The sequence below is a fragment of the Nyctereutes procyonoides genome, unplaced genomic scaffold (assembly GCF_905146905.1).
Source record: "Nyctereutes procyonoides isolate TBG_1078 unplaced genomic scaffold, NYPRO_anot_genome, whole genome shotgun sequence".
In the NCBI taxonomy this organism is placed as follows: domain Eukaryota; kingdom Metazoa; phylum Chordata; class Mammalia; order Carnivora; family Canidae; genus Nyctereutes; species Nyctereutes procyonoides.
This window is the reverse complement of record NW_026575140.1, coordinates 24,160,104-24,174,235: the sequence shown is the minus strand read 5'-3', so window position 1 is coordinate 24,174,235 and position 14,132 is coordinate 24,160,104. Positions and strand designations below refer to the sequence as shown.

General features: G+C 62.4%; 1 protein-coding gene across 1 annotated transcript in view; it reads right to left on the bottom strand.

The window, feature by feature from the left end:
• ZFPM1 (zinc finger protein, FOG family member 1) overlaps nt 1–14,132 on the bottom strand; it is a 68,533-nt gene that overhangs the window by 38,534 nt on the left and 15,867 nt on the right. The window contains exons 2-3 of the mRNA XM_055307238.1: nt 3,434–3,562; nt 850–978 (exon numbers count right to left, since the gene is read on the bottom strand). Coding sequence (XP_055163213.1) covers nt 850–978; nt 3,434–3,562 — 258 coding nt within the window. The remainder of the gene's footprint in view (nt 1–849; nt 979–3,433; nt 3,563–14,132) is intronic.

Sequence of the window (14,132 nt, the reverse complement as noted above, 5' to 3'; positions counted from 1 at the left end):
GGTCCCCTGACCCTACAGCAAGGCAAGGCCCTACCGTGGGCTCTTCCCCACTGTCCCTGAGCCTCACTCTTATTATACCTGCCTGCATACTCCCTGAGGACCACCTGCTCACGCTGTGTGTCTGGTACACAGCAGGTACTCAATGAATGCTTCCTGTGTCTGCACACGCCTGGCACGAGTACACGGCCTCCACTCCCCAAAGACCCTGCCCCAAGCCCTTGAGGACCAGCTATACGGGTGCCCAAAGATGGAACATGCAGTCCCACATTCCCCAGAGTTATGCAGAATGGAAACACATGGCACGCCCAGGATCCCCCTCCTCACAATGGGTAGGAGGGAGGACATGTCTCCCACAACTGCCACAGTCAGAATTTTGGCTGCAAACTGGTGGTCAGGGTGACAACGGTGGCACAAGACCATCCTCAAGACACTCCCTGCGCTGCAGCCTTGGGCAGGTGGAGCCAAGGCCTGCATCCTGCACTGCCAAACTCCCCTCCGCACCCTGGGATGGCTCTCCAGGCACACCACCTCCCTGGCATTGGCTGTCCCCAGTTCCATTCGTGCTTTTCCCCACCCTCTTTTCCAATCTGATGGGAATGCCTCCCCAGAACCCTCAGGACATGTGGGCACCGGGTGTAGCTCGACGGACTGGTATGGCCCCCAGTGGTGTCACTGGCCCCACAGGCTGGCTGGACTTTGGCATGAGTATAGGTCCTGGCCCAGAGGGTCGCCAGTAACCTCCTCAGCCAGAAGGCGAAGGAGGCCCGTCCCACCCATGCCATCAGGACTTCCAGAAGACTGGGTCTTGGGGCTGCCAGACCCCGACCCCTGACCACAGGTGTGGTTTACCTGGCCCACTCCAGGAGACACCAGACTCCTCTTCCAGCATGGTCTCTGGCTCCTCCTGCCCCTCCATCTCCTCAGGGCCTCCTGGGGGCGTGGGGGGCTGTGGCGATGGTGGGGGTGGGGGGTTAGCGTCTGCAGACAGAGAACACCGTCAGGCCCTGCCATCCCTGGGCGCCGACTCTCCCAACCTGCCCACCTCACCCTGTGGCCAGGAGAGACACAGAGGCCCAAGTGGGTGGGTGCATGCCCAAGGTCACCCCGTACCCAGGTTAGCTCTAAAGGGGGGAGAGACCCCTCAATTTTGTCCTCAGCCTTTAGAACCCCTCATCCCCTCATTAATTGCAGCTGTGGTTGCTATTCCGGCTGCAGTTAATAATTAGAGGGCAGGGTGGCCTCAAAGGCACACCCAGGCCAGCGGGCACACGTGCAGGTTCTGGCTCCCTGGTCTCCTCCATCGGCAGCTGGGGGCCCCTCAAGCCAGGCCCTGCACCCAATTCCAGCCCAAAGGGCATATTTGCCTTCCCTGCTGAGCCAGATAACTCCCGCAGCCCCCAATCGATGAGCTCCCATAAAAGCCCCCCCTTGGTGACGTCACATGCCCAGCAGATTATTAATACCCAAGATAAGGGCTGTGATTAACATCAAATAAATCAATCACACAGTATAAAAGTCCTATTATTTTTGGCTATAAATCAACGTGGCTGGTATTTGAGCTCCAGCCATCGCGCGGGAGCCGTGCAGGGCCCGCCCGAGAGGCAGATATTGCTCCTGCCGCCTTATCTCCCCCATCGCTCGCTGCGTTATCACCATGGCCTGTGCCAGGTGCAACCCCGGCTGTTTTTTCCAGCTCCTTCCCGGGCCCCGCCCCCATCCTGCACAGCCCTGGCTAGCTGATCAGATAAGGGGCCTGGCTCCCCTGGAAAGCCACCGGGTCAAAGTCCACCAGTAAGAGCCACTTGCCCTTTGGCAGATCGGGGCGCCCCCGTTAGTGCACAGCACCTCACAGCAGCAATGATGGCAGTGGTGATAAGGGGCCCCTTGTGCACTGCTGCAGACACCCAGACATGGTCACAGACAGCGAGGCTCGGGTCCTGGGGAAAAGCTGGGGGCACACGGGCTGCACCACCAGCCTGGATGATGAGGCAGGTGGCAGAGGGCATAGTCATGAATGACAAGGACACCCCGGCCACTGTCCCTGGGAGCACTGGGGGATGGGAGCCTCAGTCCCCACTCCTAATGAGCCTGCCACTGTGGAAAGGGGCACAGGGGCCAGCAGATCTCAGAGGATGGGGTTTGTTGGGTGCCTGGCCTGTGGCCATCCTGGGGTGGGGGGGCAGATGCTTCAAGATAGGGAAATGCTGGGGGTGGGGTGTCCGGAGTGAGCACAGACTGCCTGAGATCTCTGCACCCCAGCCCCACCAGCAGAGCTCTGCCACCCACTCGCCAGGGCAAAGGTCCCGAAGGGACTGGCAGGGGTCGGCGGCCACCTGGTACACCTTCTCTGGGCATCTTTCCAGTCTCTGCTCAGTGTCACCACCCTCTACCCCCTCTCTCCCGCACTCCTGGTCATGCCACCCACCATGGCCTTCCCGAGACAGCCCACTTCAGGGCTACATCTCCCAGCCACACTACGGCCTGGGGGTCACTCAGCCTCTGTGAGCAAAGAGCATCCCAGCACTGAGTGGGGGTAAGATACCCCGGCCATGGCCAACAGCAGGCAGGCAGGGAGAGAAGTCGGGCTCAGCAGGCAGACTGGATCCCCCATGCCAAACTTACTCCTCAGGAAAACAGGGGTGAGGGTGCTGACCACCCCCACACCACCTCCACCTTGGGAGCTCTCGCCTCCCAGGGGCGTCTGGGATACAGCTGGCTAGAGAAGTTGCCCTCCCTTTGAGGTCTGCTGGGGACCTGTCCAGAGCAGGCTTCCTGGTGTCAGGTTGATTCACCCCCAGTGTCTCCCCAGCAGTACCCCCCACCCCTGAAACTGCCACCAAGGAGGCCCAAGGAAAGGTTTTGGTGCCAGGGGTGGGGGCGGGGGAAGCAGACATGATATGGAGGGAAATCAACCTAAACCCAGACCTGGGGCTGGATCGCTGCACTGTTGCTTTCCAGGCTGTGTGACCATGCGCAAGTCACTTAACCTCTCTGGGCCTCATTCCCTTGTCTGTAAAACAGCAGGAGAACCTGCTATGCTCTGAGACCATGTGTGCTGAAGCCCACTGCCTGCTCCCACAGTGGGTAAATGGAGGCTAGCAAAGGGTGTGGCTTTCTTGAGGTCACTCTGTGGCCATGGCTAGACCTTCTCTATCGGGGCCTGTGTCTCCCCATCTGTACTAGAGCCCCTTGTGGTATGGGTGTACACATCTCTTGCCCCTGGCCCGCCAGGCCCCCAAGGGTCAGGCCCCTGGCCACCCGCTGCCCAGCAGCCAGCGCCAGACATCAGCAGGCTTCACGCACACTTCACAGAGGAGGAAACAGCGTCCCCAGAAGATCCCAGCTCCCGTGAAGGCACAGGTGAGGACATGGGAAGGCGTGGGGCAGCGCAGGCTATCAGGCTTGGCCTGCCGTGTACCCACCACTGACTCACCTGGACTGGAAGGGCTCAGGGGCTCGGGCTCTCCCACGGCCTCAGGCTCTGGTGCTCCTGCCTCTTGCTCTGGGAGGCTGGTGTCCATGGCCTGGGCCTCTTCTGAAGCCTCCACGTCTCCAAGGGAACCTGCAGACACAGCCCGGAGGGCATCCATGAGGCTCTGAGGGGCAATGGCACCTGGGCTCCTGACCCCGTCCTGGGCACAGATGGGCACACAGGCTTTCCCACCCCACAGGGCCAGAGGCTGTGAGGGGGCACCCCCAGGTTGTCTTCACACCCCACCTGTGTATCAACCCCAATATTTGCCACGGTTCCAGCTCCTGGGGTCACCCCAGCTGCCTGACCCCACCAGCTCTGTATCTCTGCTGGCCACTGACCCCCTCCTGCCAGGGTGGTAGTCCTGGCCCCTCCTGGGGTCTCGCTAGAACCAGGGGATGGCACGCCATCCCCTCCACTCTGTTCTAAGCTGTGAGACCAGCAATGGTGCCTCCGCTGGTTTGGGGGCTTCTGAGGGCTGCATGAACCACAGCCCTTGCCTGACCCATAGGTACATATTTCTGGGGTGCACAGAGCCCCAAAGCACATCCATAGCCCCTGAGACATGAGGGTAAGCCCCCCAGCCTGGGCCCAGAACAGGTCCTCTGAGAAGCCCCGCACTTAGGTGCTGAGGTCTGGGAGTTTCCAGAGGGCAGGCCCCCTGTCCAGCACACAGGAAGTGCTCAGAAAAACTGACAGGAGGAAGAAATGGCTGATGGGGCACAGGCCTGGCCACCTCATCCCAGCCCCCACCTTCCCTGGGGGGCTCCTGCAGGGGGTGCTCGCAGAGCCTGCCTTACAGCTAGCTGAGAGGCCAGCCCCGCCAGGGCACCCCCACTGCTGGTCAGGACAGCAGCCTCCATCCCTGAGGTCAGAGCCATGTGTCCAGGGGGCGGGCAGAGGGAACAGTGGTGAGCAGGTGCCCTTCCTCATCCCACACTCTCAGCCTGGGCCTGTGGCCCAGAGCTGCCTCCTGCCCTAGCTACCTTCCCAAATTGCTCCTCTAGCCACCTGTCCTGCCCCTACTCTGCCCCCCGGTCGTCTGGGAGATGACGCTGCCATCTGGGTGTGGCCCTGGGGCAGGGTCCCTCTGGGGCCTGGATGCCAACCCCATAGCAGCCAGGTCCCCCAGCTCTGAGGAAAGAGCAAGAAGAAACACTTGGAAGCCATGACAACACCTGCAAACCACTCGTCAGGAGTGCCCGAGGGACGGAACGGGGCTCGCTCTCGATGGCACCCGAGACACATGGAACAGAAGGGCCACCTCTCAGAGGCTGAGCTCCCCGTCCCTGGCGGCAAGCAAGCAGTGGTTGATGGAGATCTGACAGGACTCATGCCTCTGTGACCTCTTGTGCATCATGACCCGTGTGGGGACCTGGTGAAGGCCTGTGCCTTCTCCCCAGAAAACACCGAGAGAGACCAGAATTTGTCCAGTTTCAGAGGCTTCTCACCAAACCCCTAGTCTTCTTCCTGGAGTCCTGTCTCACTCCCCTCCTTTGCTGCATTTACCCAGGGGTGAAGCCTGCTGCTGCCAGCCAGCATCCACCACGGGCCACGGGAGCTGGCTCGTGGCAGTGGTCCAGGGAGACTCTGATGGAATGAGCAATATTGTGAGAAATGAGGCTCCAGCCTGACTCTCCCAGTCTAGCAATTTCCATGGAGCAGGGAGGTAGGCAAGCTCGTTTTGTTTGCCTTTCAGCTCAAATCCCTGGTCCCAGGCAGACGTGACTGGCCTCAGCAAGGAAAACCAAGTGTCCACAGCGGGGTGGACGCCCTTCCTACCTCCCGCTGACATCCGGGGGCAGGGGTACCCCGGACACCTGGACTCTGCAGGGTACTCCCAGGCCCCCTGGGAAGACCATCAAGAACCAGAGACAGGCCTCAAACAGGAAGTGCTGTTGAGTGAGGAATGGGAGTAAATGAAGGAGGAGAGCACAGGGGCGATGCCACCGCAGGGCTCAGAGGGGCAGACAGTGGGAAGAGGGCTCTGGGCTGAGGCCCTGGGGATGGACTGAGCTAGGCTTTGAGGCTGGAGAGAGGCCGGGGGAGGAGCAGGTCCTAGTCCCAGAGGCACTGGGGAGCCATAGAGAGTCCCAGGCAGGGTGTTTCCCAGCTGCAGCCATCTGGATTCCAGCTCCCGACCTGAGTCCCACCCTCCGGGACACTCCAGAGCCGTAATTACAGGAGATGGGCAGGTGCTCTCCACCCAGTGGCCGGGCTGAGACTGCCCAGCACCAGCCCCAGGTCAAGTCTCCTGCTTTCTTGTCGACGCACTCACATGGACCGAGAAGGCTCTGAGGAGGACCGGGCACACCCCCGACCGGTCCACCTTGTGCCCCTGGGGCAGGTGGGAAGCCTGACCTGCTGTGACCTCCTTTGGCGTGATCTGGGCAGGGAAGCAGAGGCTGCGGTGGAGGCTGGCCTCCAGCTGGGGTTGGCCCTGAGCTGGTCACAGTGGCCAGCAGGCTTGCAGCCAACCCGGCCTCTGGGGTCAGCCCTCTAGCCGGACCCTCCAAGACCTTCCCGTACCTCCTGTGGCCCGTGTAGAGCTGCAAGCGGATGGGCCTGAGCTGCGGTCCCTCCTGCTGAATGGCCGTAGGACCTGGCCGCCTGCTCTGCTAGACCAGTATGAAGCCCCCCGCTCTCAGGGCCGGCACGGGGGCAGATGCCGGGGCACAGCCCACCACCCCCTCCCCACCCGGGCCTGACCCTGGGGACACAGCCCCGACTCCCGGAGCCTCGCTCAGGTGGGCCTCCGCCACCCAGGGAGGCCCCAAGCTCGTGGCGGGTCCGTTTATGAGAGAACAAAGGCCCCCGCTCCGCACAAAGGCGTGACGACGAGCGTGAAGAAAGAGGCTGCCGGGCTGCTGCAATTTATTCTAATGCCGCTAATTCAGTTCCAGCACAATTAAAGCCGCTCTGATAATGCCAGAGACAGCCGCCAAGCAGCAAATCGCTCTGAGCCCACGAGCGGGATGTGCCATGGCAAAGGCACCCGAGAGCTTGCCACCTCGCCCCCGGGACACCCTGGGGTTCCACTCCACCCACGGCTCAGGGAGGAAGGTCCCTCCACTGGCCACGCATCAGGGGACACTGCTGCTTCCCTGGCTGCCCTGTGCCAGGAATGACCCCTGCCTGGCCCCTGGGGGCACTCTCTGACCAAAGACCTCAAGAGCTAGGCCAGTCCACACATGGCAAGTGTCCTTGCTGTGTGACCTCAGGCTAGGCACTCTACCTCTCAGTGCTCGGAAACCACAATAGCTCCTACCTCACAGGGTGAAGCGACTGAGCTCAGGACCTGGCACATAGTAAGTGAGCACTAAACATCATTAGCTGTCACCGCCTGCTGTGCAGCAGGGCCTGGGGGATGGGGTCGGGGCCTGGGGGTGGCACGTGCTCTTACAAAGCACCACTGTCACACACCAGCCCTGTGCTCAGCATTTACAGTGTTCTCCCTTAATCACCCCTGCCCGGTGGTCCAGAGTGTAGGGGTGGTGGGGAAAGTGTGTGTGGACGGCAGGCAGTGCCCTGAGCCAGTCCCCATGGGCAGATCTCCTCTGAGGCCCCTCAACACTGCCCAGAGGTCACGCCCACTTTGCAAATGAGTAAACTGAGGTCCAGCAAGCGAGGTGACTTGTCCACAGCGCCCTTGAGGAAGAAATGGTGGGGATAGGCAGGCCAGGACCCTCTGCAAACACGGACGGCCCCCTTGCAGACACTGGCTCAGGCAAAGCCCTCGGCTGCACAGGGGTGGCCCCATGCCTCCCTTCTCCCTCTGGGCACCTGGATCGAGGGTGACACCGACCACATGGACCAGCAGGGCAGAGAGGCCAGTGCCCAAGGCTGGACCCTGTCTGGGGGCATCGGCGGTAATGATGGCAGTCACAGCGCTGCCCCTGCTGCCCGGAGCCCCTCAGTTATCATGGCGAGCAGACGCCCCGCGCCGATCCGTCTCCTGCTCATTAAGCCGGACGTGGAAATGGAAATGAAAACATAATAGCTATTTGATTGGGGGCGAGATAGTTTGCATATTGGCTGGGCGCTGATAGCAGAATTTCATCAACTCCCGTTCTTCATGCTTTAAGACTGAATTACGGAGACAGGCTCTGTGCAGTGGGATGATCCCCGCTCCCTTCCGAGTCCCGGAGCTGCACAGCTAATGGCCCCTCCTGGCTTTGATGGCGAGGCAGCTGGTGGGGGGGCCCTTTGAATGACCGCCTCTAAGGAAGCCGGAGTTGGTCTCTGTGGAGGGAGCAAAATCCCCTGAGATGCTGGGCCCTGGGTGGACCTGTCAGGCAGGGAGTTGGTGAGGGTGTCTCCGAGCACTGGGCGGGGAGTCCAGAGGCCCCGGGCCTCCTGGCTGATCCACACACTATACCCATATCCAGTGGAGGTGACTGTACGTGCACTCCATGACCACAGCAATCCCCTGGAGCCCCCCACCCAACTCGGGGCCTGACCACAGACTTGAGTCTACCTGTAGCCCTGACCTGTGCCCCCCTAGCACTGGGGTTGTTTATGCCCCTCTGGGGAAGTGCTTCTTATATCCCATTTACAGAGAAGAGAGAGGGGCACACAACTGCCCCAGAGGCCCTCCTGCATCAGGGCTGGCTTTTGAAGGCAGGCCCCTTGGCCTGGGGGTGGGTAGACGCTGATGGGCCATGGAGCCCTGCCCCTCTTGCTGGAGTGCCTGCGGCCCTCACCCTGGGCCTGATCCTCAACCACTGCTTTCTCATTCACCCCTCCTTGACTCCCTCATTCATTAACCCAGCCAACCTTTCCTGGGTCCACCGAGGGCCGGACTCTGTCCCAGGCCTTGGAGACCCCAGGGTAACCAGAATATACTCTCCAAGAAAGCAAATTTAAAAATGCAAGTGCGGGGATCCCTGGGTGGCGCAGCGGTTTGGCGCCTGCCTTTGGCCCAGGGCGCGATCCTGGAGACCCGGGATCGAATCCCACGTCAGGCTCCCGGTGCATGGAGCCTGCTTCTCCCTATGCCTGTGTCTCTGCCTCTCTCTCTCTCTCTCTCTCTGTGGCTATCATAAAAAATAAAATAAAATAAAATAAAAAATAAAAATGCAAGTGCGGCCACTGCCATGAAGGAGAGGTGTAGGTGCCAGTCAGGGAAGGCTTCCTGGAGGAGGCAACAAGTGATAGAGATCTAGAAGGGGATAGGGAGTGGCCTGGAACTGGCCCAGGGAAAAGCATTCCAGGCAGAAGGTAGAGCAGGACATGGAGGCAGGTGGCTCTGTGCAGGCCACACCTCCCTGGGCCTGGTTTCCACATGGAAAGCAGGGCTGGGGTCAGGGTTCAGCACGGTGGTGCCCTGGTACGGAGCACAGACAGGTTATTATTACAACTACAACTGCTGTTACTGTTTCAACTCTCCGGGGGGGGGGGTGTGCCACACCTGCCCTCTGGGGGTGGGGGCTGGTGGGCAGGGCCGAGGCCTGGAAGGGGGCAGTGCTGGCAGGCCTTGGCCTCCTGTCTCACTGGCCCTGGGCAGTCGGTGGGTGGGTGGGGGTGCAGTGCTGCCAGGAGAGAGACCCTGGCCTCTGGGTGGCACATGGTGGCCAGATAAGGCCCCGATAACACAGGGAAAATTGCAACAGATTCAGCCTTTCCCACCGGGGGCGGGGGTGCAGCTCAGGCCATGGAGGGGACACCCTGCTCCCCCGAGGGGGCCTTGCTCCTGGAGCTCTGGGTGGCTGGGGGCCGTGGCTGGCCATCTCAGGGGCCCAGGACCCCTAAGCACACAGGGTTGGGTTGAAAGCCCGACCTGCTGGCAGGAGACAGGGTGACCTCTGGTGAAGTGCTCCCTTCCCTGGGCCTGGTGAGCTGGATGGGACACTCCTAAGTCCCCTCCCAGGAAGGAGGGTCTCTAATGCAGCTGGTGTCTGATGGACAGGGACACTGAGGCACAGACCACAGGGGCAGCTGCTGTGCTGGCCTGGCACCCTTGGCCTTCGGGGCCCAGGGACTTGTGCTTCACACACAATCCTGACAAGCAGCTGAGCTGATTCCCAGGCCGAGGTGGAGAGAGAGAAGCAAGGTGGAAGCAGGGTATTTGGAGCAGGGCTGGGGGTGAGGCCAGCCTAGGAGGAGCAGTGGGAGCTGGTATATGAGGTGCCGCTGAAGGCAAAGGTGTCTCCACACCCAAGCCCCAGAGCCCAGCGCAGAGCAGCCCCAGACAGCTTGGGTCCCATGAGGTCGGGCTTGTGCTGCTGGTGGGTGGCAGGGGCATGGTGGGCAATGGGTGGGCACAGGTGGCAGGAGCGACAAGGGGCAGGTCTAGGCCCCCAGTGAAAGCTACAGAGGCCAGGGAGGGGGGAGGAGTCCATTTCACGGAGAACTTAAGAAGCTTCTCTAAGGTTTAGATCAGAGGCAGGTTCCTGGCTCACTGCCTCCTAGGAGCTTATAGCCCTAAAGGGGTAGGGTCCACCTGGGAGAGGTGCAGGCACCCAGGAGAGGGAGCTGGAGCTCTGGGGAGGCCCAGCACAGACCCTGCATGGAGCCTGGCTCTCCCTGGCCAGGGTAGGGGGACGGGGAGGTGGTGAAGCCACCCCTGCCTGCCCCAGGGCCATGAGGTTGACAGTGGCCCGCCAGCGGCTTCTTCAACCCAGGGTCAGTCCCCGCTGACAGCTCAGGGCAACCACAAGAGGATGTTGGCGAGATAATCTTGGCTTATTCGAGAAGGCACCTTGGCTCAGAGTGGGGACCAGGTGTCTGCACCTCCGCATGTGCTGGGGGTTACCCTTCCACACCAGTTCTGTTCCCAACTCTGAGTGGGCCGCCTGCAGCGGTCAGGGCTGGGCAGCTGGGCTCTCTACTTTCCCACTAAGGGTCAGTTTGATGGTGCTCACATGTGCCCTGCAACGTGAAGCTCACTACTCCTCTTCCAGACATCTGAGTCCCAGACCCTCTACTTCTCAGGCCTCGCCCTAGCCAACCCCACCTTTGGGGGGGGGGGAGTGGGGGCAGGGGCGGGTCAGGCCATCCTGATGGAGGCTGTGCATAAACGATCATTTGCCTTGCTCTGGGTCTGTGCGCCAGACCCCAACACGTAGCCACTGGGCCAGCAAGCCCTCAGGTCACGCTGGGGAGTGAGTGGGGGGGCTGGTGCTGTCCAAGGTGAGCTGGGCCACGGGTGGCCGGCGGGCTGCTGTCCCCACAAGCTGGGCCGTTGGAGGGCGAGGAAATGCCCTCAGCATCAAGAAAGAACTTGCGGTGCTCCCAATGGTGCCGTGGCCCCACACTCTCCGGGAACCCAGGAGCAAGAGTGCTATGACCTGCTCAGCGTTCAGTGGATTGGAAGTCTTTTATTGAGACATCCTTCACATACAGAGATGAATCCTTTGCAGGGTGGTTCAGCTTGCAAAGGAGCGCTGATGAAAGACGGGTGGGGTCCCATGCAGCCAGGGCCTGCCAGCAGTGGGGGCGTCGCCCACCGCCCCCCACCCTCCAGGAGCCAGGTAGAACTGGGGGCCCTTCACAGCACCCGCCCCCTGCCACCATCCACGCCCTCAGTCATCGCGCCCTCCCAGGGCTCCTGCCCACAGCCTCTCTGACCCTCCCTCACAGGAGGGCTGGCAATGACCAGAACTCACTGCAGGGTGCCCAGGACACAAAAGAACCTTCCCGGGGGAGACGGCAGGCGGGGGGAAGGCCAACAAGCGCTCATGTGGCTGTCTTGTCCCATGTCTCCTGTCTCCGTGTGGCCTGGGGTGTTGTAACCAAGAGCGCTGGGAAGACCACGTCCCGGGGCCTCGGGCACCCCTCACCCTGCGGCCACCCCTCCCCGCACGCACCAGTCAGCTTCCCCAGCCCCTTCCTGGGGCCGTCAGCATGGATTCTAACACCACACCCACCTCCTGACTCACATTTGCCAAGCCACGCCTCCATCTGCCCACCTCTGCTCATTCACCTCCCCAGCTCCCGGTCCCTCCTGGAGTGAAAGCCAAACTCTTACGGGGCGTGGCCCACTGCAGCCCACACCAGCACCCATCTTATCCTGGCCTGAGCTTCCACCCCTGCCTGGCTCTGCCGACGCCACTGCGCCCACCGTGTCCACAGAGTGTTAGCTTCACCCCACTCTGGGTGGCGCGTGGCACACAGTAGGTGCCCAGGGAGCACTGCTGCCCATAGGCTTGGGGGGGGGCAGAAGTCTGCCACCGGTCCCCAGGGGCAACACACAAGCCAGGATGGCCCTCCCTGGGGTCTCTAGGGCCTGGGTAGGTGTGGGGACTCCAGGCTGGGGACATGAGACAAAGGGAGATAGGGTGCTGACACCCGGGGGGGTCCTCATCCATATCCCAGCCCCAGCCACCACCACTTCCTCCTGTGGCCAGCCCCGTAACCGACAGGCGGAACCCGGGGGGGCTCAACTGCCCCAGCCCCATGGCCACGCCCCACGGGGGCCCAGGGTGAGCCCGGCACTCCCTGCAGACATTGCCCCTGGAGGCCTCTCAGGGCAGGAAGGCCTACGGGCAGCTGGGCAGGAGAAACAGGCCTGCTTCTGGGGACACAGCCACACAGATGGGGACGCGCCCAAGGTCTCCCAGTTGGGCAGTGGACAAGTGGCCTGTCTGTTCCTCGTCCTGAGCCCTGCCCTACACGTGGTGTTTCCTGCCTGGGCCTCACCCATTCCTCCTCTGCTGGGGGAGGGGGTCAGGACCCAGATCTCTCGTGGCTCCCCTCACTGGGACTCAGTTTCCTTTCCTGGCTCTGCAACACTGTGGCTCACAGAGCCCTCCCTGCCTTCCTCATTCTCAACTCCCTGCCTGGTTGCTGCGTGACCACTGCTTGGCCTCCCTCTGATGTCTGTTCCCTGAGGAGGACCCAGGCTCTACCAGCTATGCACTGCATGACCCAGGCCAGCGCACCCCTCTCTGCCACTTGGGCACGGCCATCCACCTCTCTGCTGTGGGGGAGGGGCATTGGCAGGGGCGGCACCTGGGTCCCTCTCCTGGCAGGAGCTATGGACTCGTGTACACAGCCCTCGACAGTTTACAAAGCTCCACCAGGACTCTCAGCAGCACCAGCCTGTAGGGAAACAGGCTCCACTGAGCAGAGGAAACAGGCAGAGAACAGCCACCGCAGACCCCACCTGTCCCATCAGAGGTCTGCGGCCATTGCAGGGCAGGGCACAATGGAGGCCCATTGGGCTGCCAGCCTAGGGGACCCACCCAGGGCTTGGTTTACACATGTGACACACAGGGACTGACCCACCCACCAACCTTGCAGAGGTGCTGGTGGGAGGGAGGGAGAGGGCTTTGTGGGAGGTAAAGATGCCTCCCACCACTGCTCCCCCAAAGGCACACTGGGATTTCTTCCACCAGGGCTCCTCTGTGCTGTGTCGGGTCAGCGGTGAGCACATGGGGCCCACCAGGGCGGGACACCCATCCCAGATACCATGATGTGCAAGGACGGGTGCAAGATGCAGAACGGTGGGGAGGACGGGCCAGGGGGTGGGGGGTGCGCAGCAAGGGCTTCTTAGGGGAGGTGCTGCTTATGCTGCGATCATTAATGCCCCGGGGCAGAGGGAACTGCCAGGACCAAGTCCCAGAACTGAGAGTGCCAAGGGGTCCTGCGTGGTGGCTAAGGATGGGTGGGGAAGAGGCAGGGGGATCTCATTCCCCAGGGTTTTATTCTCACATCCAGGGAAGCAAGGCCAGCCACCACCTCCAGGCAGCCCCCAGCTGGGTGCCACCTCCATGGCCTTGCTTGGGATCCTTCCCCTGTGGGAAGCAAGGTGAGCGCTGGGCTTTGGGAGACCCAGGCCAGCCACGGCCCCCAGGCAGCCCTCCGCCAGGCTCAGGCTCAGGCTCAGGATGGATCCTCTCTCTGGCCAGGGCCAGTGGGCCAGCCCCCGCCCCCTCCCCAGGGACAGGGGCCGGGCCAGGCGAGGCAGAGAGAAGGGGAGCGGGCCTGGGAAAGCCCGGCCTGCCTGATAGGGAGAGATTGGTTTCAGCCGGAGCTGCGGGCTGCCAAGTCCACATCCTATCCGCGGCCTGCACTCACTCGGCATTCATCACCGCTGAACTCGGAGACTTTATCACCGCTAGGGGTTGGCGCCATCTCTGGGCCCGGCCGCTCCCGGCCCTCCGATGGGCCCGATAGCCGCTGATAGATTACCCGAGATTGCCGCAGCCCCAGCCGATCGCGGACACTCCTGGGCGGGGCGCGCACCACGTGGCCGGGCAGAGACCACGGCGCGCCCGGGAGGCCCGGGGAGGAGGCGGGCGCGGCCGCCCTGGGGCGGAGACAGGGAAGTAGCGCCCGCGAGGGCGCCGCGGGCTGCGCACTGATTCTGCAGATGGCCGGATAAGGCTGATGGATGAGAGCGGGGCCGGGCTAATGGAGCCGGCGGCGCGGCCCACGCGTCAGCTGGATGTTGGCAGATGGCTTCCCGGAAGGGGCCAGGGCTCCAGGGTGACGGGACCCTGCCATGGGGGGGCGGGGATGCGGGGGTGGGGGTTGGGACGGGCCTCCTAGGCACCTCCTCAGCTGCTGCACAGTGGAGCGGACTCTGGGCCCTGCTGCCCCACGTCCAGGACTGCGTTCCCGCCGGGGCACCGCAGCCCCTCTTCCAGGCCGGCCCCGATGCCCTGGGGGTCAGGGGCCGGGTGCACACCCAGGCCGGGCAGACCAGTGTCCGGAC